We start from the raw sequence: 21,966 nt of genomic DNA, 5'->3' as shown, positions 1-21,966 counted from the left end.
CGAGGGCATTGGAGTAAGATCACTGGCAGACTGTCAAACATCTGAACCATATCAGTTATTCTCAAGACGCTTCAAGTGTTTTCTGTTTCCATCTTCCTTAACCAGATAACCCTGGCTGTGGCTAAGCTAACGCCTCCGTCGCCTTTCCGGACTCGGGGATTCAGCCGTGTCTCGTTTATCTCGTGTAATGTGCGAGTCAGAGATACACCCAGCTAGCCGCAATTAATGGCGTTTTTATTTATACAACACTTCGTTCTCCCTTCTTCCAACGTCTCTTGGCTCACCATTCCCGATCACCATTGAGCTTTCGAAAGGTCTATCTCCTGAGGCTATCTCCTGAGGCAAAACATTACCAGCTGTAGTCCAAGGACGGCATCCAGGTCGAGAACAATATGGCAGCCGACATCAGCACGACGCTGGGTATCCCAGGCCTCACCGCACCAATATTGGCAAACGCCACAAAGCCCAATCTCGCCAACATCAGCGCTCCCTTGCTTGCCACCATAGTTCGCGATAGCTATCGTGCTACCTTCAAAGCTCGGGTCGCCGCCGGTGAAGCACGACCTTTTGTACTGCCTTACGGCATATTTGCTAGCTTCATCCTCCCCATCCTCTACTTAACCTTTCCGCACACAAAACGGCCATGGCTATACAAGGCACGATGGCTCGTGCTAGCCTTCATCGTCATCTTCAATATCGACATCTTGTTGGGCACCTCCAGCACCAATATGTCCATATCTTATTCTAGTGGTCTGTCAGCCTTTTGGGGAATCTTGTCCAATTTCATCATGCTAGTATTCACGGCACCACAATTCGACTACGAGAGAGTTGTTCGAAGGAGGAAGGCCACCACTACCCCCAGCAGATCCAATTCGCCTGTGGATCGCGCAGCTCCAGCAAACGGATTCGGACTCAGGAAGCGAGCTGGTAGCAAGAAGCGAAAAGCAGACCGCGTCACAGCCCCTGAAGTTAACCTTGAAGAGTACGAGTACTACTGGCAGACTTTTCCAGAGAAGGGCTCTTTCTCAGAGCGACTTGGCTGGGTCATTGACCTCTACACCAATTTCAGGGGAGTCGGTAAGCAAGCTTGTTCCCCATGCTATAGCAAACCTTGTACTGACATATCTCAGGTTGGACTTGGGCTGTTTCGTCGGTTCCCAGCCCGGTCCCCCCAGAGAATCTCAGCACGGGTGAGCTCGTCAAGATGGATACCATCCCGTTAAAAACATTTGTGGGATGCCAGACCTACAAAGACGAGAAAGAATTCTTGCGCCGGAAAGTCATCCCCGTAGCAATCTCGTATTTGATCCTCGATATCTCTAAGGTTGCCATCATGGAGGACCCATACTTCTTCCTCGGACCCGAGTCGTTGCCCCTTCCTGCTCATCTGGCGGCTCTCCCACCATGGGCTTTATCCATATGGCGGCATGCTGCCGTGCTCGGTATTCTCTACGCCGCACTCGTCATGGTCTTCTCCGTCCATGACCTGTTCCAGTATTACGTCCTCAGCAAAGTGTTCCCCATGCGGGGTGAGCTGTGGCAGTACTCGACAGTATTCGGTTCCTTCACACAGATCCTGGACAGAGGCTTGGCTGGGTTCTGGGGAGCTTGGTGGCACCAGACCTTCCGACATGCCTTCTCTGCGCCAGTTAGCTGGGCTGTAAAACGTGGTTATCTCGAAAAGGGGACGCGCAGCACAAAGGCAATCGGCATGTCTACTGCTTTTCTTCTTTCCGGCTTGCTCCACGGTGCCGGAAGCGTCAGCGCAATCCCCGAGACCAAGTGGTGGAAGCCAGCGCTTTTCTTCTGGTTGTCGGGGTTGGGCGTCCTCACTCAGCAGACGTTCTGCATCGCCATGAAGTCCCAGATTACAAAGATGCCTCGCACGTTGAGGAGAGCTGGGAACCTCTTATTCGTGCTCGTGTGGCTGCACATCACAGTTCAGCCATTGGCCGACGACTTTGCCCAAACTGGCCTCTGGCTCATGGAACCCGTTCCCGTGTCGGTCGTGCGGGCCCTCGGCTTCGGACGCGGAGAGACATCGTGGTGGAAGCCTGATGTGGAAGCGATTGGACACTGGCATGTTGGACAGCATTGGTGGGATTCTGGGTTTAGTTACTAGAGCATCGGCGCAAGCCTCATCTCATGTTACCTATGATGCGAGGAAGTAACGTTGGTAGCTTCTTTTGTGTATAAACTTCAAGAGAGATATTCCTTTTCTTTCGCCCGTTGCTGTCCCTCCGATTCGGGATCGCCATTCACTTTGCCGTGACCTGCGCCTCCGTTCTTCTGATACTCTGCAGGATCATTTCCTGCGCGGAGCTTCTCAAGTCCATTCTCCTCCTCACATGTGAGTTTTCGCGGAATATGCATTCCTAGTGGTCATCATCCTAGTTTTGTGTTAATGGGCCTTGCACATCAATCGGTAAGATAGGTGGGTGTGAGTACACACCAACTTGACTATAACATGCCCGTGAGGAAAGACCTGATTGAAGTATGTCTCGATAACGGGCTTTCCGAGGCCGCAAACGGGGGTTCTGTAACCGTAATACACCCTCGAGAGGAAAAAGTTGCGTACGGTGTTGTTCATCTTGTGCGTTTCGAGCATCTTGTTCCTTGAGTGAGCTTGTTTGGTGATGATGTCAGGGGGTTGCTGTGGCTTGCTAGTTTCCGTGGAACGGGCAGAGGCTGTCATATTCGAAGATGACCTTGTTATGTTTACCTTTCCCTTTTTTATACCCTATCCGGGTGACTTTACTTTGTCGATTTCTGCTGACTCGAATTTCACAAGATAAGGCAGGCAGGCAGGCAGTGGGTAAACAGCCCAACTGGATCGTCCCTTCCCGCACACTGCAATGAGAGAAGGACCAAAGGTATATACCCCCCCTCAATCCCAATTTCCGTCACCACAACCAGCAGGCGCCCGTCTAGGCCGACGGGTCAGGTCAAACTGGGATGGATGGGGGAGTGGTATATGGTCAACAACAAATCCCAGCATGAGCACCAAGAGATGTAGCCCCCAGTTCAACACCGGGGGGGTGAACTCTTTTTTTGGTGGCTTCGTAAATTACCATTGCATAGTTGAATGAGTTTACCTTCTTCTGCTGGTCCGTATGAGGGCTTTCTAAATCCTTCCCTCATATCGTGTGACTGCGATGGCCATGTGGAAACTCACCTTGACACCAGGAGAAGAGATACATAAGCCTATGTCTGGTATCTCACATAAACAGGTTAGCTTAGAACCATAGTGGTTTTGATCCTATGCCTTGCCATTCCGAATCACTCACAACATACATGCTTCATCCAGCCCGGCATAATCACATCACTCGAGCGAGACCAATCATTATGATGAATACTGGTATGCTTGAATGCTGCATACTAAGGTACTAGAAGCCTGATTATCTGGCTTAGTCAACGCCATGAGCCCTCCTAGGTAGAAAAATGAGAAAGAAAGGGGGTATCTGAGCCGAAGGAGAAAAGCCATCCCAAACCCTGGTCTGTCCTGAACCTCTGCCTCTTCCAACGCCAGTCTGACCAAATGCAATAAGAGAGATGGGGGTATCTCGCAAACCCAAAGCCAGTCCCAAACCAACCCAGAGTAATCCTCAGCCAACCGATGCTGAAGAATCCAAATCCATGACGATTAAGAAAGGATTATAAGAAAGGGACGTGAAACCAAGACCAAAACGCAATGCTCAAACCAAAACCAAACGACGCGGAAACCCAATGCCGATACTAAACCCCAAGCCAGTGTACAAAAGTTGCTATTCGAAGGAAATGCAGCCTTTCGATGTCGTAATACTAGTAAGAGCGAGAATCCTCAGTGCCAGGTGGTGTAGGTCGTGTGCGTATTAGTTGCCGTGGCCGCCAGCCGACATGAACATCAGAGTGTTGGCACCCACCACATCCTCGCCATTGATGGGGAAGGTGAGGCTAGGCTGAACGGCAGACTGAACTTCCTGTTCGAATATTAGCAAGTCAACCTTTGAGGTCTTCAGAGAGTTTGCACGACTTACATTGATCTGGACAATGTCGGGAACGAACGCAGCGGTGGATTGGATGTCTTTATCAGTTGCGTCCATCCAGTTTCTCGTCAGGGGACATTGCCCCAAGTTCATATTGACTATGATGGTGTTGGTATAGCCGCGAAGGAGCTGAAATGCGGCCAGCTCTCCGTTTCTGCGCTTCATCAGCGTCAAGACGATGTTGGCCACCCAAGCACCGTGGACGACCTCGCGAAGGATGCTGTCATACTGCTGGGCTGCGGAGACACCGCCATTTCGGACGTGGAGCTTGACCTTGTGTTGAATCGCATCCATGATATCGACCATGCTGGCGGTGACGAGGCGGCGGCTGGCTTCACGCTCTTCGGGGGTGACGTTCGGGGCAATGCGCTGGGGTGAGAAGACGTGCTGCTGCTGCAGAACCTGGATCTGTGACTGAGTTGGGAACGGGTTCCCAATCTGCATCTGCTGCTGAGCCTGAACCTGGGTAGAGGACTGAGTCTGGTTCGAAGACTGAGCCTGGGAAGCCTGAACTTCCTGAGAGGCCTGGACACTCTCAGAAGCTTTGCCCTTCTGAGTAGCCTTAGCCTTCTGAGGAGTCGCGATCTTGTTGGGAGTATCGATGGTGCCAGCAGACATGGAGCTCATTCCGGCAGTGAGAGAGTCCATCTTTCTCGTGTTCTGACGCTTCGCGGCCGGGGCCTTCTCAGCAGCAGTCGCCGCACGCTTGTTCTCGATCGCAGGGCTGGCGAAGGCATGACTATGGACGGCTTGAGTCTGATGGGCGGAAGAGGGAGAGGGAGAGGCATTGGCCTTGTGAGCGACACCAGGGTGAAGCTGCGGCAGACCGCGGTGACGGTAGCCCTCGCCGTACTGAGGAGCATGGAGGTACGCGCCTCCGCCTTGAACTTGTCCCTGCTGGGCGTAGCTATGGTCCTGGGAATATCTTGTGAGTGGAAGAACTCATAGTGAGGAAGAGGGTGCTGTTATTACCTGGGCCGGGATGTTGGCCTGCTCGACAGCCGAGTCGCCGTAGGCAAGGCGAGAGGTCTTTCCCTTGGAGGCTTGGGACTTCTTGGCCTCGGGGATTTCGGACATCTTCACCTCGTCCTGAGCATCGGGCTCCTCCTTCTTCACGCTGCCGCTGCGCATCTTCTCGTACGTGTTGATGGCAGCGGCGCGGACGGGACGGGACTGCGCCAGTCCGACAGGAGCGACGCCCCTGCCCGCGGTGGCGACGGCGGCGCTGGGGGTTGAACCCTTGCCGCCGACCTCCGCAGGCGGAACGTACTCCTTGTCGGAAGGAGCGCTCATATCGTCGTCGTCGAAGTCGGAGTAGGAGTCGGAATTGTAGTACGTCTTCTTGCCCTTCTTCTTCTTCTTGCTTGCCTTATTCTTCTTCGAATGCTTGGCCTGCGAAGGGCGAAGCTGAGTGGCGGAGGGATTCTTGACCTTTGTGGGTGTATATAGAGCAAGGGACGAATTCTGGTTGGAGGTGAGGGTGGTCTGTAGAAAAGGGAAGGAGGGGAAAAATCAGCTTTTGGGTGAAGAGAGAGGGAGAGGGGTGTGAGTGGGTGAGAATTGGCGTACCTGGGTCATTCGGCTTGCGGAGTCCTTTCCAAAAGCCTTGCCGCCCTTCTTCGAAGAGCTCTTCGAAGCAGAAGACTTGCCCTTGGTCGCCGAGGCAGAAGGAGTGTTGGCCTGACGGCCCGGGGCGACGATGGCCATGGACGGCTGGCCACGAGCGCCCGAGCCGGGCTGGTTCAAGTGCTTCACCCAGTCGAAATCGCCAACCTCGTGAGGGGCGTGAGAGTCGAGGTTCGAGATCTCGCCCTTGGCAATACAGTCGCGGCAGACGGTGATGTAGCAATCGTTGCACATCTGATGGACGGTCTGGGCGCCAGTAAGCTTTTGGCAACAGTCGCAGGCAATCCCGGGGAGTTGAGTCTGTTCCCAGTTGTCGTGGGGATCTTGCCAGAACACGTCATCGTCGCCATCCTTTCGGCCACCCTTGGACGAGATAGGAGCGTTGAACCGGGACATGGTGATGATGCTGATGATGTCGAAATTCTAGTCGTGATGGGTAAGAGACGAGCTCGTCGAGTTGCTGCTGGTGTAGCGAATATTGAGGGTTGAGCTACGAGAAAGAGCTGAAGGTGTCGAGAGAGGAAACGAAAACTCGAGATGTCGAGGGAAGAAAGAGAACCAAAACAAGAGAAGGTGAGAAGAAAAGGAAACAAAAGTCCTGAGCTCTCGCCCTTCTTGGAAACCCTCATTATCAAAAGAGCGGGTACAACAAGTTGTGAGTTCCCGCCTCATGAGGAAGCCCTAACCTCAGTGAGAGCGAGAGCAGTCGAGAAGAGGTGGGCTCCCCGTCCTTGAGAGGGATCTTCAACATCAACGGGGCCGATGAGATGGGGCGAGCCCCCGTCGGATGAGAAAGCACTCATCGCAAGAAGCACTCATCACAAGAACGGCGGTTACAGGAAAGCATAGGAGCTCTCGCCCTTCAGTAAGGCTATCAATATCAAATGGGCGAGTTTTGGGGAAGGGGGACGCACCATCAGCTCACAGAGACTCTTGATGTGACAAAGAGAACAGTTAACCAATTCACAGACTTTCGATATCAAAAGGGCGAGTATGTGAAAGGGGGTGGGCTCCCACCATAGATAAGCCACAATCGTAGGGACGGCGAATAGACATGAACACAATGATCAAGGGCAAGGCAAGATCCTGTACTATGGCAGAGACTCTGATCAAGTGAATGGCATGTTGCAAAGGAGCCAACGTACTCCTTAAGCGAAACTTATCACATCAAAGAGTCTGAGTGGTATGGACATAAGGACCCCTCGCAGTTTTGTTAAGGGAAGCTTCCACTTGCTTTTCATAAGCAAGAAACCTTGGTATAAAGCAATTGGTTTACCTCACATCCAAGGCTGGTGAGCCCTCGTCTCATATGTAAGCTCCAACGACAACTATGCCAGATAAATAGCAGAAGATGAGATTGATATTTAGTGGCGAAGAGGCCGTATCCACATGATCTCAGTGTGCGTTTGATAATTGGATGATAGGCAGCCTGTCCATACCACGAGAAACATTACTGCGTTGGCTGAGGAGGATCCGAGCCAAGGTGGGTATGATACTACTGGAGATGAACGATACTCTCGGTAAGTACATACTGAGTTCGAGGCACGTTTGACTACTAAGATGAGCTCTGGATGCAAAAGCAGGTGGGCAAGGCCCAGTACCCGAAGCTTCGCCGACCATCCAGTGTAGCTTTGTCAAAGAGCAGTCATCTCTCCACATGAAGATGGGATCGAACGAGACGAATGTTGTTCTTGAATAGAGATTGCGGAAGTTGAAGAGAAATACGATCTGGTATGAAGAGCATATTGCCTTCCTAAAGGTTGCACAAGCAACGTTGGGTAGAGTCCGATATAAGCGATATAACTTGACCTCGTCATATCTGACATGGTGAAGAGGAGATGCCAACATTAGGTATCAAAAAGTTGTGAGACTTGTCATGTAAAACATAGTCAAAAAGGCCAGTGGCGATGGCAGTTTCTAACTATGATCGTGTGATACAGATGAGAACGCCAAGAGTTGAACTTGTTGGAGTTGAAAATCGAGCGATTAGAGAAACGAAATACCACTTGGTACACACTTTGAATAGCGAAGGAGTTGAATTGTCGGAGAAATGTATTGCAATTGAAGAAGACGAAAAGAGGACTGGATGGACAACTTATAAGAAATAAACTGAGCGTGAGGCTTGGCAATGAGCACGAAAATAAATATGTTGCCATTGATAGTCTCCGCTTGTCTATCAGAAGTCTTCTCGACGGCGAAGGACAGGTGCCGCTCGGCCCGGGGAAATCTGTAGAGTCAAGCAAAGTAGTCATCGCCTTGTGCGACAAGAGACAGTGCCGACCGCTACGTAATGTGATCAAGTACTCCGTAGACTTACATTGTATCCTGCGCTGCGACACTCGTCCAGAACAGGCTTGACCCCAACGGCTTCGAAGAACAACTGGAACCGGGGAGTTAGTAAGGAAACGAACTGTTGAAAGGGATGGTGTCTCATGCGGAAAGAATATAGTTGAAGTCGAACGCCTAGCTAGCACGCTTCGTCTGTCTGTACCTTGAGAGGGGCAGAAAATGCTGGGTCTTCGTAGACCATTGCTTGCGCACAAAAGCCCATCAAAACCTGTCCCATGACCGTAGTCACTGAGGCCGAGGCTAAGGTACACGGCGAACTGACGTTATATTGGTTGAAAGCCCGGCGAGAACGTGGATGCGCATTGCGTTAATATCACAGGCTTGCATTTGAAAAAATATGTAGTCAAGAATTTCTCAACTTAGATCACCAGAAAAGTCGGCATTTATGAGTATTAAAAAGACAAATCGCTTACACCCGCGGTCAAAGCTTTTGCAGCGCGGGGCACAGCGGGCGGGAGGGACATATCCGATGATGGACAGGTGTTGGTGGATAGCCTGGAGTTCGATGCGTGTCCCTCCCGCCCGCGTGCTCCCGATCGTTGCCAGGACGACTTTTGCACTCGACTTTTGCGCAACGAAAGAGATTGGCTGGGCGCATAGGGTGGACGACTGTTACCATAGTGACACTTGACGGATGGGACGATGGGGGTCTTCGGGAGAGGACGGGAAAAACGGGTAGGGTCCACGAGAGGGCAGAATTTGCGCACAACATGGACGGGACGAACGGGGCATTTGTCATGCCCACCTCTCTCTGTCCAAGTCTCCAGTCCCAGAAGATGACTCCGCAGGCCGTCGGGCCCAGAAGCCTTTTCTCGAAACAGGATGGTGGACTCCTTTCTCACGAATCGGACGTGGACCACGTTTCGAAGTACGGATACACGATTCTGTCTGTCTGCGGGAGTTGAAGGAATAGTCGACGAGTGACGTTGGATGAGGCGGGTACGTATCTAGCAGGGATCCACCGAAAGAGAGCCAGCGCACTGTGTCGGGTGAAACGGTTTGAGAACATTCGGCCAATGGTGTGGGACATGACCTGTAAAGAGCTCGCTGATTCGTCAATGAAAGCTGCAATCAATTAAACGCGACCCCGCTGATGGAGACGTGTCAGACGCGTCAGGCGCGTGCGGCTCGCGACGACGCGCCGACCGCATCGCAAAGTTTCGCAACGGGCACCGCCCACCTCTCTTTCGAGTCTGAACGAGGACGTTTTGTGCTTTCTTTCAAAGTCGTTTGTGGCGCAATGCCCTACTGGTTGGGTCACGGCGGCAATCGCGGGATTCCTTGTCCTTTCCTCGGTGTAGTCGTTCTCCTTCACCGCTCACCTACCGCTCTCACCTTTATGCAAGTGCTGAAGCCGGCTGAAGCTAGATCCGATGGTTCGGTCAATCTTTGACGATTCTGAATCTGGCGTTGCGTACTTGGGCTAGAGAAAGCCATCGATTGACCTTTTGCTGGGACTTCCGATTTCGCTTTCCGACAGCCGTTGAGAGCGAGTGGGAGACTGAGAGAGCGCCCTTGTCGCAATCGCGAAAGTTGGAAGAGGCGGGGCTTGATAGAGCGGGTTTACCCACGTTTCTGATGCAAGCCATTAAAGACAGCCCCTCTTTGTGTCCAGGGCGCCTGGCATGCGGAGCTCGACGGGAAGTCGAACCCATGTGGTGGTGCGCCGCTCATCGTCACAACGTGAGGTTGAAAGCCACCACCACTAAGAATACCATCACCACACCGCCATCTCACGCGCTCATGGAAAAACCCCGTGGCTATCCTGAGGATGGTCTCGCATCACAGAGTTGGGGGTCATGAGATCGTTTGACGGTGACATGAGAGGCTGGCGTTTCGGAAGCAATGTACCGACTTTCATGGCCCAGAGCATCCTCGAGTCATGCGTCATACCTTACAAGGGAGGCTTCGGGCACAGTATGTGTGACTGAGTATTTCGTCGTCTAGCAGGTACTCTGTACAGCGTACCATACGACGCAGAACAAACTTCAGGAGGAATCCGGTAGGCCTCTCAAGATTTGATTGCGACCTTCGAAGCCGGGAGAAGGTGGTATCCGGAATTAGAGAGATATGATGTAGTTGGGGTCCGATCGGAACATGTGGCCAAAGACGTCGAGTATGGCTCCCACGGATCGCTCGAATCGAGACCTGGAGAATGTGACGGCAGCTGGCCGGAGCACAGACGGAAGCCGCTGAAGCCCCAAGCCCAGTTTCTTTGTGCATTCCTGACTCCTCGGCAGTCTCTAAATGGAGGTGGTGAATGGTGATTGCTAATTGGTAAGTGGCATGGAATGAGCAGCACGTTTTCCCTCCACAGCCTGGCTGAGGGGGCACAAGCGTATAGACCTTCGGATACTCTCGATGGCAATCATCTACAGTCATTTGCCCATCTTCAATGCAAAACTTTGAAGCAATCGCAGCAACCTAGGACAGGCGTGAGGGCGGATGAAGTCTCGATTGACAGTAGGCAATCTTGCAGGGCCAAATCGATTGCAAGTCTGTCGGTGTTAGAAACAATAGGCGCCTCGAAAGTCGAAGAGTGTGGAAGCCCTGACTCGAACTAGGCTCTACAGAGACTGCTATGTTGGTCGGCCGTCCGTGTGTCCCATTGTGTGGGAGTTTGACAGAAGGGAGGGCGCGAGCCGCGGCTCCTTAGCGATAAAGTCTGAGCGAACGCAGTAAGCCAAAAGGGGAAGGGTAGGTTTTCTCTACATTCTTACGCCTCCCAATAGAACGGGGAGTCTAAGCTGAGGTAGATGGGTGTCATGAGCCTTGTGAGTGAGGATATCTCGCATGTCTTGCAGGTTTGCTCTCGGCCGGAGAAGCCCAGGGAGATGGATGCTGTCTGATCGTTAATGGACTCAAAGGTTGTTAATTGGGCAAAGGAGGGGATGGGGGCGAGATGAAGCAGAGACAATAAAGATGAATGGTCTTGTGCCTTAGTCTTACGATCACCCTGCATGAACCGGAGGAGAGACACTTCGAAGTAGAGACGGAGAAGGGGGTAAGATTGACGAGACAAATAGGAAGAAGCAAGGAGCAGCAAAAGAGCCGGCAGGACAGAGTATTGCCTTTAATCGGGAGCAGGTGTGACAAGAGATCAGAGTCGCAAAAAACGAAAGGGCTAAGAAGGGGGAGGGGGGATCGATGGTGAGTTTCTTTGCTATTGCGAGTTGACCCTTGCAGATGGGCGAGGGACGATGGTGCAGGCCCGAAGGTGAGAGGGGAGCTACTGCAGGTCGGTGAGGGACGGAAGAAAGAGGTGTGGGAGGGAGGGTGATGGTTGAAAGGGAAGAAGCAACGCTGCCGTCCCAGACTCGAGGTATCGCCCGAGGCGGTTGAGACACGCAAGATGGGCCCTACGAGACAGGTTGGGAGAAGTCGCGATGGCGTACCTATTCGCGTGGCCTGGGCAGCTATTCGTCCATGAGGGCTACCTCGACCGTACCACCAGTCCTGATGGTGTGTATGTACGGATACTGCAGACTGTTTCGGGTGCTTCCATCATCATCATCACCACCGCCATCAACCGCATACCAGTTGCCTCGTGTCTTTTAGGGCTAGGTATTACTGATGTACGAAGTACGGATGCCATGGATTGCTTACCTCATGTCTTGGAGGTATGGAAGATACGTTACCTCATGCCAGAACCCAAGGCAGGTAAAAATTATATGACATAGGGTAGGTACCTATGACATTGACGTTGGACAGAGGAAAGAAAGAGCGACGCGACGGAAGGGTCGGTCTGAATGAAAAGCTCAGACCCCTCTTGCTTCCCACTTCCATTAAAATCCCTGGCAAAAGCGGTACGTACCGGACAGTGAAAGAGCTGCGCATCGGGACACAGGTTGCTGGGCCTTTTCCAAGCACTGTGATACCCACTCCAGAGCGACCACGACCCAAAGTACTTGCAGCAGCATGCAGTTTGCGCGCCCACACCCCAGGGCCCCAGTGCCCCAGCCAGTGGACGGACCCTTGTCAGATGGTCCACTCTTGACTCCAGCGCACTAAGAAAGCCCATTTTCGCCCTTGCCAGACATATTAGTCCTCCCCCCAAGGGCCCATGAGCCTTTCAGTCCTCCGCCATCCCATCTGCCACCTGCCACTCTGCCGCCATCCAGGTCCCAGCCAGCTAAACTACCTACACTTCCCCTTCCTTCCACCCTCCCGTCTCCCGTCCAAACTTCCTCACCGACACACCACAACTCTCGCACACATTATTGCTTCACCCGCATTCCTCTCCCTCATTGCAGAAAACAAGACGACCCTGTGATTCAATATTGAAACACTCGTCACCCTAATATCCTCGCCCTTAAGACCCCTTCGCCCGCCCCCTACAGTCCACCGGCGCATTCCAAGCCTCCTCGCTTTCTCTCCCGTCGCATACTCGCGCACAGTCGCAAAAGTCTTTCCGTCGCATACCAATCAACCTCACCAACTCGTCATCGCATCGCTCCCATCGCGCGACACCCAATAACCCACGAGCGCATACTTCGACCACCCATCAAATCCCTCAAGATGCTCATGCCATCCGCCTTCTCATGCGACACGTCGCAGCCGCCCCTCACCCGCCTCCAGGCATCTCTCTTCGCATCGCCTCCCTCCAGCCCTCCCACGCTGTCAACCAGCAGCGGCTTCGGCCACATCTTGGACAGCTGCCGCTCCCTCCAAGCCCTCCTTTCATCGCCTCAGCACCATAATATCCCCAGCGCCGCTCTCTCGTATGACGCGCAGCAACAATACCTCCCCACGCCATCCCAGCTTCCTACGCCGCCTCTCGCCCACGCGCCTGCTCCTCACAAGCTGCGCTTGCGCTCGCGCGCAAAGCAAGATGGCGCCATCAACAACGATCACCTCCCACGCAAGCGCATCGCAAAGCGCGCGCCGCCACGAGGTGTGAACAAGCGCCGCCGCGCGGCAGATGACGAGACGGGTCGCGAAGATGGCCTCCTTACGGACGAGGACGTTGAGAGCGACCTCGATATCTCATCTCAGCGTCAGTCCTTCGAAGCCACCAACGACAACCTCATCCCGTCCAACCCATCCACACCCAAACGCGCGCGCATCGCACCAGAGGTGATCCCTCTCGGCCTCGAGCGCTCCGACTACCACACATTGCACCTCCTCAACGGCGACGGTGTGAACATGAACCACAACAGCATGGTGGCCGAAGACACACAGAACGTCGAGGTCGAGGCCGATGGAGAGCGGTGGAACGTCGAGGAGGATAGGATGCTCGTTGAGCTCGTGCTGGAGAAGCTGAAGCTCTCCAAGACGGAATGGCAGGACTGCGCGCGCAGTCTGGGCAAAGACCGGAACTGTCTATCACGGCGATGGAAGAGCCTCATGGTGCAGGGCGACGTCGGCCTCAAGGGACCTCGGAGGAGTAGCCGCAGGGCTAATCTCCACGGTACCTGGCGGTGATTGACTCCGATTCTGGCGTCATCGTCGATAGTTTGATTTTCATTTGTCTTGGTGTTCGAATTTGGCGTTTACAAGTGCCCAACGGTTAGAGCCCGGAAACGGCTTTTATGGGACATTTTTAGGAGCGGTTGTTCAGCGCCTCATCTCGCGCTTGATCTCGAGCTTGGAACTAGCTTTTGAGTTGGAATATGTTGGTTTCTTTACCTCCTCTTCTCACGTGTGCTGCGTCACTCGAGAGCACACCTTATCTACCAGAATAGGTCGTCGGAATCTCAATGAGCGAGATATCCTGTCGCCTTATGCGCCTTATTACAGAGAGGCCCAAATACAAGAACTAAGATACACTCAAAACCTTGACGCACTTTACATTCCTGTGACATGGGTCCGCTACGATAGAGATGGAAGTCTATCTTACATCATTTACATGATGTGCAATGAGCCCGCTGCCCTCTGGGTGATATCACGAACGCCATATATTAGTCTCACACATGCAGCCGTGACGTCCAAGTCCGCATGCGTATGTCTGTCACGTACGTCCTTGCCGGCTGCCACCATCGCATTCCTGTCCAAGGTAGATGGGAAGGAGTTTCGACGAAAAGAGCCTCTTGTCGGGGACTAACCTTACGACTACACTAGCTACCCGTTCTGTCTTGTCGCACTTGGAGCTGTCAAAGGAGCTGTCACGTTAAGCCCCGCGCCGTTGGCTTGTGGTCGCTCAGACGGCGCTCAGCTTTCAATGTTCTCTGGTACGCTCCGCTCTGGCACCATACTATCCGTACCTAACTTTGATGCCAGACCCTCTTCACGCGACAGGTTGGAATACAATATTGCCAGTCGCGCAACGCGCTGTTGCGCAGCTTCTTCTGTCATTCCCTCCCCCGGTTCCCCCGCCCTCGCCCCAGCCTCCCTTTCCGCATTACTACTATCGCCAGGTACGGATACAGATTGCGATAGTTGTTTTCGGTAGCGCAGTGGATCTTCCCGCCCTGTGTCGTGATCGTTGCTCCAAGGCATGGTGGCAGGTGGGTGGCTGGTTTGCGTGTTGGGGGAGGGGGGGGGACCTAGCGCTTTCCCCCGCCATTCCCAAGTCACAAACCCTATCCGTCCGGATGCGGCGCTCTCTCTTTCTCTCACTCTCATCTCTCACTCAGTCTCGCTTCTCCAGGACGTTCATTACCTTACCTTGGCCACCTCAACAACAATCCGCACACTTACAAACGGGCTCTAACTTCACTCTCTAACCCTGAGACAAGAAGACCAACATGTCAGGACAAACAGCGACTGGAAGCAGGAATCAGTAGCGATCGCAGGGACGCAAGGGGTGGCTGGTGTTATCGATAGTTATCCCGTTCCTGAACATCCTGCCCGGGGGTGTGGCCTGTACGGCGTACTCGACCGAACCAACCACCGCGTCCCCAACCTCTGAAACGAGCCCAGATGAACTCTTTTTTCAGGGCAAGGGAACAGGGTGTGGGAAGGGTTCGGGCGGGATGGGATACTGATACTGATAGTGCGAACCCTTCCCCCCGCCGTCCCCCTCCATCCGCGCCAGCTGAACCTATCGGCTTGACGATGTGCCTGAATCGGCCGTGGGGTGCCCCCTCCCAAAGGCCTGGACGGCTGGCCTGGGGCCCTGGGATGGCCTTTTCTGGGGGGCAGGCAGGCACCCCGTCACCCTATTCATCTTTTCTGGCCGCCTGGTGGGCTATTACGTGACCTCGAGCGTTATAGCTGAATTTGAGTCGAGTCTGGTCGAGTCCGAGTAAGACGAGAGCGGGAAGTGTGACTAGTCAAAGATTGAGGTCGTTTATTTCACGACCGAGCGTGTGAGCGAGCAATTGTCTGAGTGACGAAATGAGTGAGCAGTACGGAGTATGATACGTGTATACAAGCGTGTAAGTCCAACTTCACCATCAACTCAAATCACGTTCTCTCTCAACCTCGCCATACCTCGGCAATCCCGCACTTGGAAACGCGCATCATGATAACCAAGATAAACATCTCTCCAACATTGTCTCAACTCTCAAATCGCAGGCTACTTTCTTCTTCCTTCACTTACATCACATCTCATCTCACACACGCCCCCAAACGCGATCTTGCTCAACTATGCTAGTAGTAGCAGAGTACCTTAGCTCGCGAGGTACCTTGGATCTTCTGCCCACTCCTCAGCAAGCCCTACTCTATCATCTACGGGATACATGGTCGCACAGAAGAAGAAGAAGAAAAAAGAAACTTCAAGAAGTAGAGTACAGCACAGCTCGAGATGTGAATGCAAATGCAAAGAGGGAGCTTTTCTCACCAGGGTTAGCATCACACGTATGCATGTCTCGCGAATCCGGGGTGAAGCGCAGCAGCAGCAGCGTCAATCATCACCCGCGTCCTGGGAATCCTCGCAATCTTCCGGCCAAAGAGTACCTAATAACTGAAAAGAAAAGAAAAAGCAATACTCCTTCGGCGACGAGGCCGACGCCGCCGCCGAAAAGCGCGAACCCTCAAGGTCACGACTCGTAGTCCGCCCACGCCCCCCTCCAAAGGTAAACATGATCGATACAGTGCAAGATACTCCGTACCTCATGTCTTATACGCCGGCCATCGCGTCCGACGATCCAAGGGATGACTGAGACATTTGCTCTTGTCCACCACACCTCCCCCGTCTGTCTCTTTGGCTAGTGCGCTTCAAGTCAGGAACCAACAGGAACCAACAGTATTGCGTGAGTAGTGCACTTAGTCAGGTACGAACACGCGCCTGTGGCATATCCTTCTCCCTGCGTTATCGATCAGCTCCCTCTCCCGACCCATTATCGCGGTTTGCCCTGGTCTGTAGTGATGCACTAGTTTGGCATCATCTTTCGACCGAGGCTCTCCAAGGGGGCAAGGGGGACGCGGTACCCGCGTCAGGGTCGCGTGATGGACTCATCTCCATCTGTATAGTCACTCTGTTCGGAGTATAGCCAGTCTATTGAATTTTTCAGCAGCCATCGTCAAGGAGGCAAGAGGAAGTCCAAGTCGAGTTGCCCTTAGACCCTCGCCTCCACATCGTCACGACCTTTTATCGATTCGACACCCATCGGTCTGTGTTTGTCTCACGCGGTTGGGAACCACTCCTTATTGAATAAACTACGCAGAGACCAACACTTGCGTCTCGCGTTTGAATTTCAAGGGGCTATGGATCTCGCAAGCTATGGAAAAAGGTAAACGAACGATCATGTTCCCGAAAACCACCAAGCCGTGCTCTATCCTCCCTCTCGAGGCCGTCACAACTGCCACGCAATGCTGAGCCATCATGTTTTTGTCGTCAAGTCGTCATAGCAAGTTTCGCAGTTCCAATTTGACACTCTGACCGCGCGCAAACTCCAGGTTCAAAGTTGCTCGGGATGCTGCGTCTAATCCTCGTAAACCTCCTCGTACGCCTCCTCGTACTCTTCTCTGGCCTCCTCGAGGCGCTCGTGGTCGCTGCTGCTGGCGTCCGAGTCCGCGGCGTCGGCGAGAGCCTCCTCGTACTCCTCTCTGGCCTTCTGGACCTCCTCACGATCACTGGAAGAGACGGAGGAGCCATCCGCGTCAGTAGCGGGGAGCACGGCAGGAGGCTGGTTGTAGGGGTCCTGGTAGCCTCCGTACTGAGGCTGCGCTGCAGGGGCAGCGGCGGCCTTGTGCTCATCATCAGAGTCGTCTGCGTAGTAATTGTTAGTGGTTTGATCTCAAACAAGAGTGAAGCGCAAATGACACATCGCGAAGCATGTTAAAAGAGGTTGACTTACCAAGGGCGTTAGCAATCAACGCGCCACCAACGGCACCGACAGCGAGACCACCGGCAGCTCCAAGGAGCATACCGCTGCTGCTGCTCTTCTTCTCCTTGTCCTTGGTGCCGTACGGGTTCTGGCCCTGCTGCTGAGCGTACGGGTCCTGGCCGTAGGGAGCTTGGCCGTAGGGAGCGGGAGCGCCGCCGTACTGAGGCTGGCCATAGGGGGCGGGAGAACCACCGTAGCTGGGGTTGCCTCCGTAGGGAGCGGGAGCACCGCCGTACTGGGGAGCGGGTGAGCCGTAGCCGTGACCCTGGTCGCCGAAGCCTCGAGTGTCGGAGGAAGGGTGGGGGGGAACGGGAGGCGGGGCGTAGGAGGAGCCGCCCTGGCCACCGGTAGGAGGGGACGGGTGCTCCCACTGGGAACGGCCGGTGCTCTGGTCGACATAGAACCAGCGATTGTTGTTGGTGTCCCACTGGACCAACCAGCCGCTGGAGACGGAAGGAGCGGCCATGGGGGGCGCGGCAGACTGGGGAGCCGGAGGCGGCGTCTGGGCGTAGCTGGGCTGGCCGCCGTAACCGTGGTCCGGGCCCGATTGAGGCTGTGCCTGCGAGGGGTAAGGGTAGTTGGAGGGAGGAGCGCCGCTACCGTAGCCGCCGTATTGTTGCTGCTGCGGGTGATCACCGAAGCCGCGTTCGCCTGGTTCAATAGAAGCGCGAGTCAGTAACCTTAACGCAACGACGATGGTACTCCGTAGATCTGTTGGGATCTAGACGATATCGGGAGGTCGAGAAGACAGATGATGGTTCGGTCAAGGGAAGACGATGAAATAGGCAGGGTTATAGTGACAAGGTATGAGGGACGTGTACATGATTTATGACTGTTCAACAAAAACAAATCTGGAGACTTTGTCCTCTTTCCCCTCGTTTGTTTGGTGCAACAGGCAGTAAGAGGAGAGATTGACGGGGGGAAATATCTTTCTACTCACCGGTCTGAGGCTGCTGGTGCTGTTGCTGTTGCTGTTGCTGTTGCTGTTGCTGTTGCTGCTGCTGGTACTGTTGCTGCTGATCGTCCTTCTTCTCGGCAGGCTTGTCGTCGGAGAAGGAGGTTTTGAGCTCCTCAAACTCCTTGGTGAGCTTCTTGAAGAAAGACATGGTTACTCCTTCGGTTCGGTTGTTCGGTTAGGCTGTCAGGTAGTAGAGCAAGGTTGGTAGACTTGGTACGGAGTATCTCTCAGGTAACGCAAGTGGGATATCCGTATGTGAGGTGAGTTGGTGTAAGGTAAGGTAGGAACAGCGCAGAGCTGAGAGAGAGGGACGGAAGAGACGGCAGAAAGCCGAGAAAAGAGCTGCGAGAGGGGCAATAACGTGTTTGAACAGCGTGGCACGCTTCGTCAGCCCTTTTCCTTTTTATTCTGATGGGCGGTCAAGGAGGGAGCCCTTGGAGATGAGCAGTATCCGTAAGGTATGGAGTAAAGGTAGAGAAAGAGGAGATGCGGCGGGCGGGCAACGGGAAGGTTCCAAGCGAGGAAAGCGGGATGGGGAAGCCAAGGAGATTTGACGAGATGGGCGCCCGGTCGGGTTGGTAGGCGGTCCACGCAAGATGCCTTTGGTGTCCTCGGACAAGACTTTGGGGCACTTGTACTGCAGTGTCTGCGGAGGGCGACAGCGGTACGAGTGGATCACCGGATGCTTCGCAGGTTAATTCTGGGGTGCGAGACGTGGGCGTGGGTTTTGGGCGTGCGGGCGGGCGCGTGAATAAGTGTGTGAGGCGTCTCTACGAATACCTGTAAGCCCGTAATACCTGAGGTAAGGCAGGTGAAGTCGGGTGTGAGGTGAATGAGGTGCTCCTGCCTGCCCTGGTGCGGCGTGCTTGTATGAGGGCTCCGATGGGTTCCCTCCCGGCGCAGATTATCCAGCGAGCCGAGCTTCGAAGACAACCCGACCTTTGACACCTCACACCTCACACCTCATACCCGACCTCACACATCAATCATCAGGCCGCAGACCAAAGATTGGGCCAGTGAGGGAAGGAACGGGCCGTTGATCGTTGGACGAAAGCTGCCTGCCCCGTCGCAGCTCAGGGGGGGTACGGAGTACGGAGTGTCTGCTTCAGGATCCCTCCCATTTTCACCTCAGACTTTGGACGAGAGTCACAGTGATCCATGAGTGATTCAGTGAATGAAAACAACCGCCCTGGAGTTTATTTGGCTGAGGCCGCCGGGTGATCGTAACGGCTCGATGAGGTTTCAATTCACTCGGCTCCATCTGCCGTCTATCCGAATCTGGTCTGGTAGGAGGCCTCAAGCTAACGATTTATCTCCTGGAATACTGAGTATTTTACTTGTTAGTAGCTGCAATTCCATGTACGACTACTCCGTAGACTGGCCATCTTCCGTACTTCGTATCGTGATACGTATCGTGATGCGGGCCATGTTGCCAGGTACGGTGGATGAGGTGCTCGCTGGCGGGGAAGTAAGAGGACCACGGAGATCGCATTGTGGCAAGTGCCAGGTGAGAGTCTGAGAGAGAGGAGGGTATCTGGAGAAACACCTGATTGAGCGAGACAAGTGATTGGCACACATCTGCTGCAGAGCTCTGCAGACCTGGCCTGGTAGGGCGGGCGCCAGGCCAGGGGTCCAACATGGGGCTCCGTCGGCCCCTACCTTATCCTGAGGTCCCAGAGCTCTCAGTGTGAGTTGAGGTACCAAGGTAGAGAGAGTACCTACGGAGTAGAGATAGGCAGATCACCAAGTCATGACATGTGCGTGTATATGTGGGTGGGTAAGTGAGATCAGGCTGATCAGCAGCAGGAGGTGAAGTGGCAGGCCAGAGAAACATAAACATGAAGCACGTCTCGAACTCGACCTGTTGCTGACTTTGCTCCTGCCGCCTACCGCTGCGCGCCACCGTGCCTGCTTGCTACCCTTAGGTAAGTTGCTCCTGAAGCTGCGCCGCCTCGCCGCACCCGCGCTCCGCCCTGTCCGCCGCTCTCCACCCGACCGGTTTAAACATGGCGTTTCCGGACCCCAATCTGGCCTAGCTTATACCGGAACTAAGGTAAAAGGCCCTCCCACCTGAAGCTCTCTTCCCTGCAAATCGAAGGTTCTACCCTATTAGTTAACGTGCCAAAGAGAAAAACGGTTGGATCTAACCGCCTATGGCAAAAATACCAGCAAAAAAGCTAAAGAAAGAGGTGTCACCGTGTCATGTCTTTCCTTGGACCTTGCCTTTTTACTTTAATGCCACCTCTTTGCATATACCGACCGTCTTGGACGTCTTCATAAACGCATCTGCAGGATGCAGAATCGCCTTGCTTGTACAGATACGGGGGGTAATACCATGCAAAGGAAATAATCGAGTGGGCTGACTTGCTGATTCTGCAGGTAAACAAGTCAGAGAAGAAAGAAAGAAGAAAGAAAAACGAGTCATATGGCTCTTGTGTGGTATCAAACCACAGCCACATTGATGAATCAAAACATCGTCTTTCAATCAAAACGAGGAAACCGCATGAGCATCGCCCTCCTTTATGTCTGCTGCGGCCTGTTTTTTCTATGACTGACCAGATGGTGGGTTTTCAGGGGTCTGGTGCCCCCATCTTCTCAGAGGAAGAAAGAACAACAGTGTATCAGTGCCTCATCCAGGTCCCCCCGTTCGTGCCGTTCCAACGGGCTCGGCAATGGATCTTGAGAGTCACCACCACCCACCGGGTGAGTGTGAGACTGCCCATTTGTTCGCCAAACCGCCGTGCCGAACTTGAGGAGCTGAGGAGCTGCAGATGTCCTAACGCTTTTGGACGGTGGACGCGTACGCTTGCCAAGAGGGAAGGAAAACCTTGGCTTCTTGGCTCTGCGGTCTTTTGGTGCCGTCATATCCACCCCAGAGCCTTGTCCCGTTCAAAGACGGCGCAAGGAAAAAAAAACACACAAAACACATAACACGGTGATTCACTACTAACACAATCGGTATGACCGTTGAACGAAAAAAAGATTGGTACCGCCGCACCGGTGGCTTCTCTTTCCACATCCGGTCTCCATGGGCGGGATACCGAAATTGTACAGCCACCAAACGGTTTATATTTGTACAAAACCAGCGAGCGATCTAAGTCCTGACTCTGAGAACATATACGGACACTATCGAATTAAACAACCAGTGGTGGTCATCCCCCCTGCTCCCCTGCTCCCCTGCTCCCCTGCTCCGCCCTATCAACTTGTGCAACGGCGACTCCCTATCCCATGTGTGAATGCCCAGAAACTTTACCACCAGATGCCACTGCCGAGAGCCCGGCATCCCGGCCGAGACCCTCTTTTTCTTTTTGGTTGCTCGTCGTCGCTCCAACTTCTTTCGCTCCTTCCGTTGAGTGCTGACATCCCCGGTCCCCTCCTCTTTGTGGTTTACGGATACCTTGCCTTACCTGACTGGCATTGGACCATCAGCCACATGGCTGGCATTGGGTTGATGCGACTGGAACCAATACTGGAACTGGAACCCTTTGCGTGCGAACAGCGATCCGCGGGCCCGAGAACAGGACCCTTTTTTAAGGAGACACAAGGGGGGACCATCCATGATCCAACCAAGATACGGTTGGACCAAATGAGAACATAATGAGCAGAAGGGGGCGCACACGGGGAGGACGAGAAGGGACCCTTCCAGGTTGAGTGAACCCTATCCGCGTTATTCACTGGCAAGACTGGGTTCCCGGCATGTCCAAGGATGGACGGCAAATGTCTGAGGCGTAGCGTTTCTTGGTGCGAATGGGTTAGATGGGTATTCCGTACGGATATACCGTATCTTACACGTAAC

At 53.8% G+C, this 21,966-nt stretch overlaps 5 protein-coding genes across 5 annotated transcripts; 2 read left to right on the top strand and 3 right to left on the bottom strand.

The window, feature by feature from the left end:
* Window positions 1–392: 392 nt before the first annotated feature.
* BDP81DRAFT_314656 (uncharacterized protein) lies at window positions 393–2,122 on the top strand (the record flags this gene model as incomplete). The annotated part of the gene is made up of 2 exons (XM_060584017.1): window positions 393–1,077; window positions 1,131–2,122. 2 exons carry the CDS (start codon window positions 393–395, stop codon window positions 2,120–2,122), a joined length of 1,677 nt encoding a protein of 558 aa, XP_060447737.1.
* Window positions 2,123–3,371: 1,249 nt separating this feature from the next.
* BDP81DRAFT_470282 (uncharacterized protein) lies at window positions 3,372–6,330 on the bottom strand. The gene is made up of 4 exons (XM_060594544.1): window positions 5,595–6,330; window positions 4,998–5,510; window positions 4,017–4,940; window positions 3,372–3,959 (listed from the first exon to the last, which is right to left on the bottom strand). Exons 1-4 carry the CDS (start codon window positions 6,045–6,047, stop codon window positions 3,852–3,854), a joined length of 1,998 nt encoding a protein of 665 aa, XP_060447736.1. The 5' UTR covers window positions 6,048–6,330; the 3' UTR covers window positions 3,372–3,851.
* Window positions 6,331–6,947: 617 nt separating this feature from the next.
* BDP81DRAFT_423514 (uncharacterized protein) lies at window positions 6,948–7,683 on the bottom strand. Its single transcript, XM_060590075.1, has one exon. It carries the CDS (start codon window positions 7,497–7,499, stop codon window positions 7,047–7,049), a length of 453 nt encoding a protein of 150 aa, XP_060447735.1. The 5' UTR covers window positions 7,500–7,683; the 3' UTR covers window positions 6,948–7,046.
* Window positions 7,684–12,113: 4,430 nt separating this feature from the next.
* On the top strand, window positions 12,114–13,636 carry BDP81DRAFT_197459 (uncharacterized protein). The gene has a single exon (XM_060582497.1). The coding sequence runs from the start codon at window positions 12,519–12,521 to the stop codon at window positions 13,422–13,424; it is 906 nt and encodes a 301-aa protein (XP_060447734.1). The 5' UTR covers window positions 12,114–12,518; the 3' UTR covers window positions 13,425–13,636.
* Window positions 13,637–16,671: 3,035 nt separating this feature from the next.
* BDP81DRAFT_197393 (uncharacterized protein) lies at window positions 16,672–17,911 on the bottom strand. The gene is made up of 2 exons (XM_060582496.1): window positions 17,183–17,911; window positions 16,672–17,094 (listed from the first exon to the last, which is right to left on the bottom strand). The coding sequence occupies exons 1-2, from the start codon at window positions 17,676–17,678 to the stop codon at window positions 16,808–16,810; spliced, it is 783 nt and encodes a 260-aa protein (XP_060447733.1). The 5' UTR covers window positions 17,679–17,911; the 3' UTR covers window positions 16,672–16,807.
* Between the last annotated feature and the right edge of the window lie 4,055 nt (window positions 17,912–21,966).

Source organism: Colletotrichum phormii (genome assembly GCF_030913505.1).
Source record: "Colletotrichum phormii strain CBS 102054 chromosome Unknown BDP81scaffold_6, whole genome shotgun sequence".
NCBI classification, from domain to species: Eukaryota; Fungi; Ascomycota; class Sordariomycetes; order Glomerellales; family Glomerellaceae; genus Colletotrichum; species Colletotrichum phormii.
Note: the sequence above shows the minus strand (reverse complement) of the source record. Positions and strands in the feature narration are given on the sequence as shown.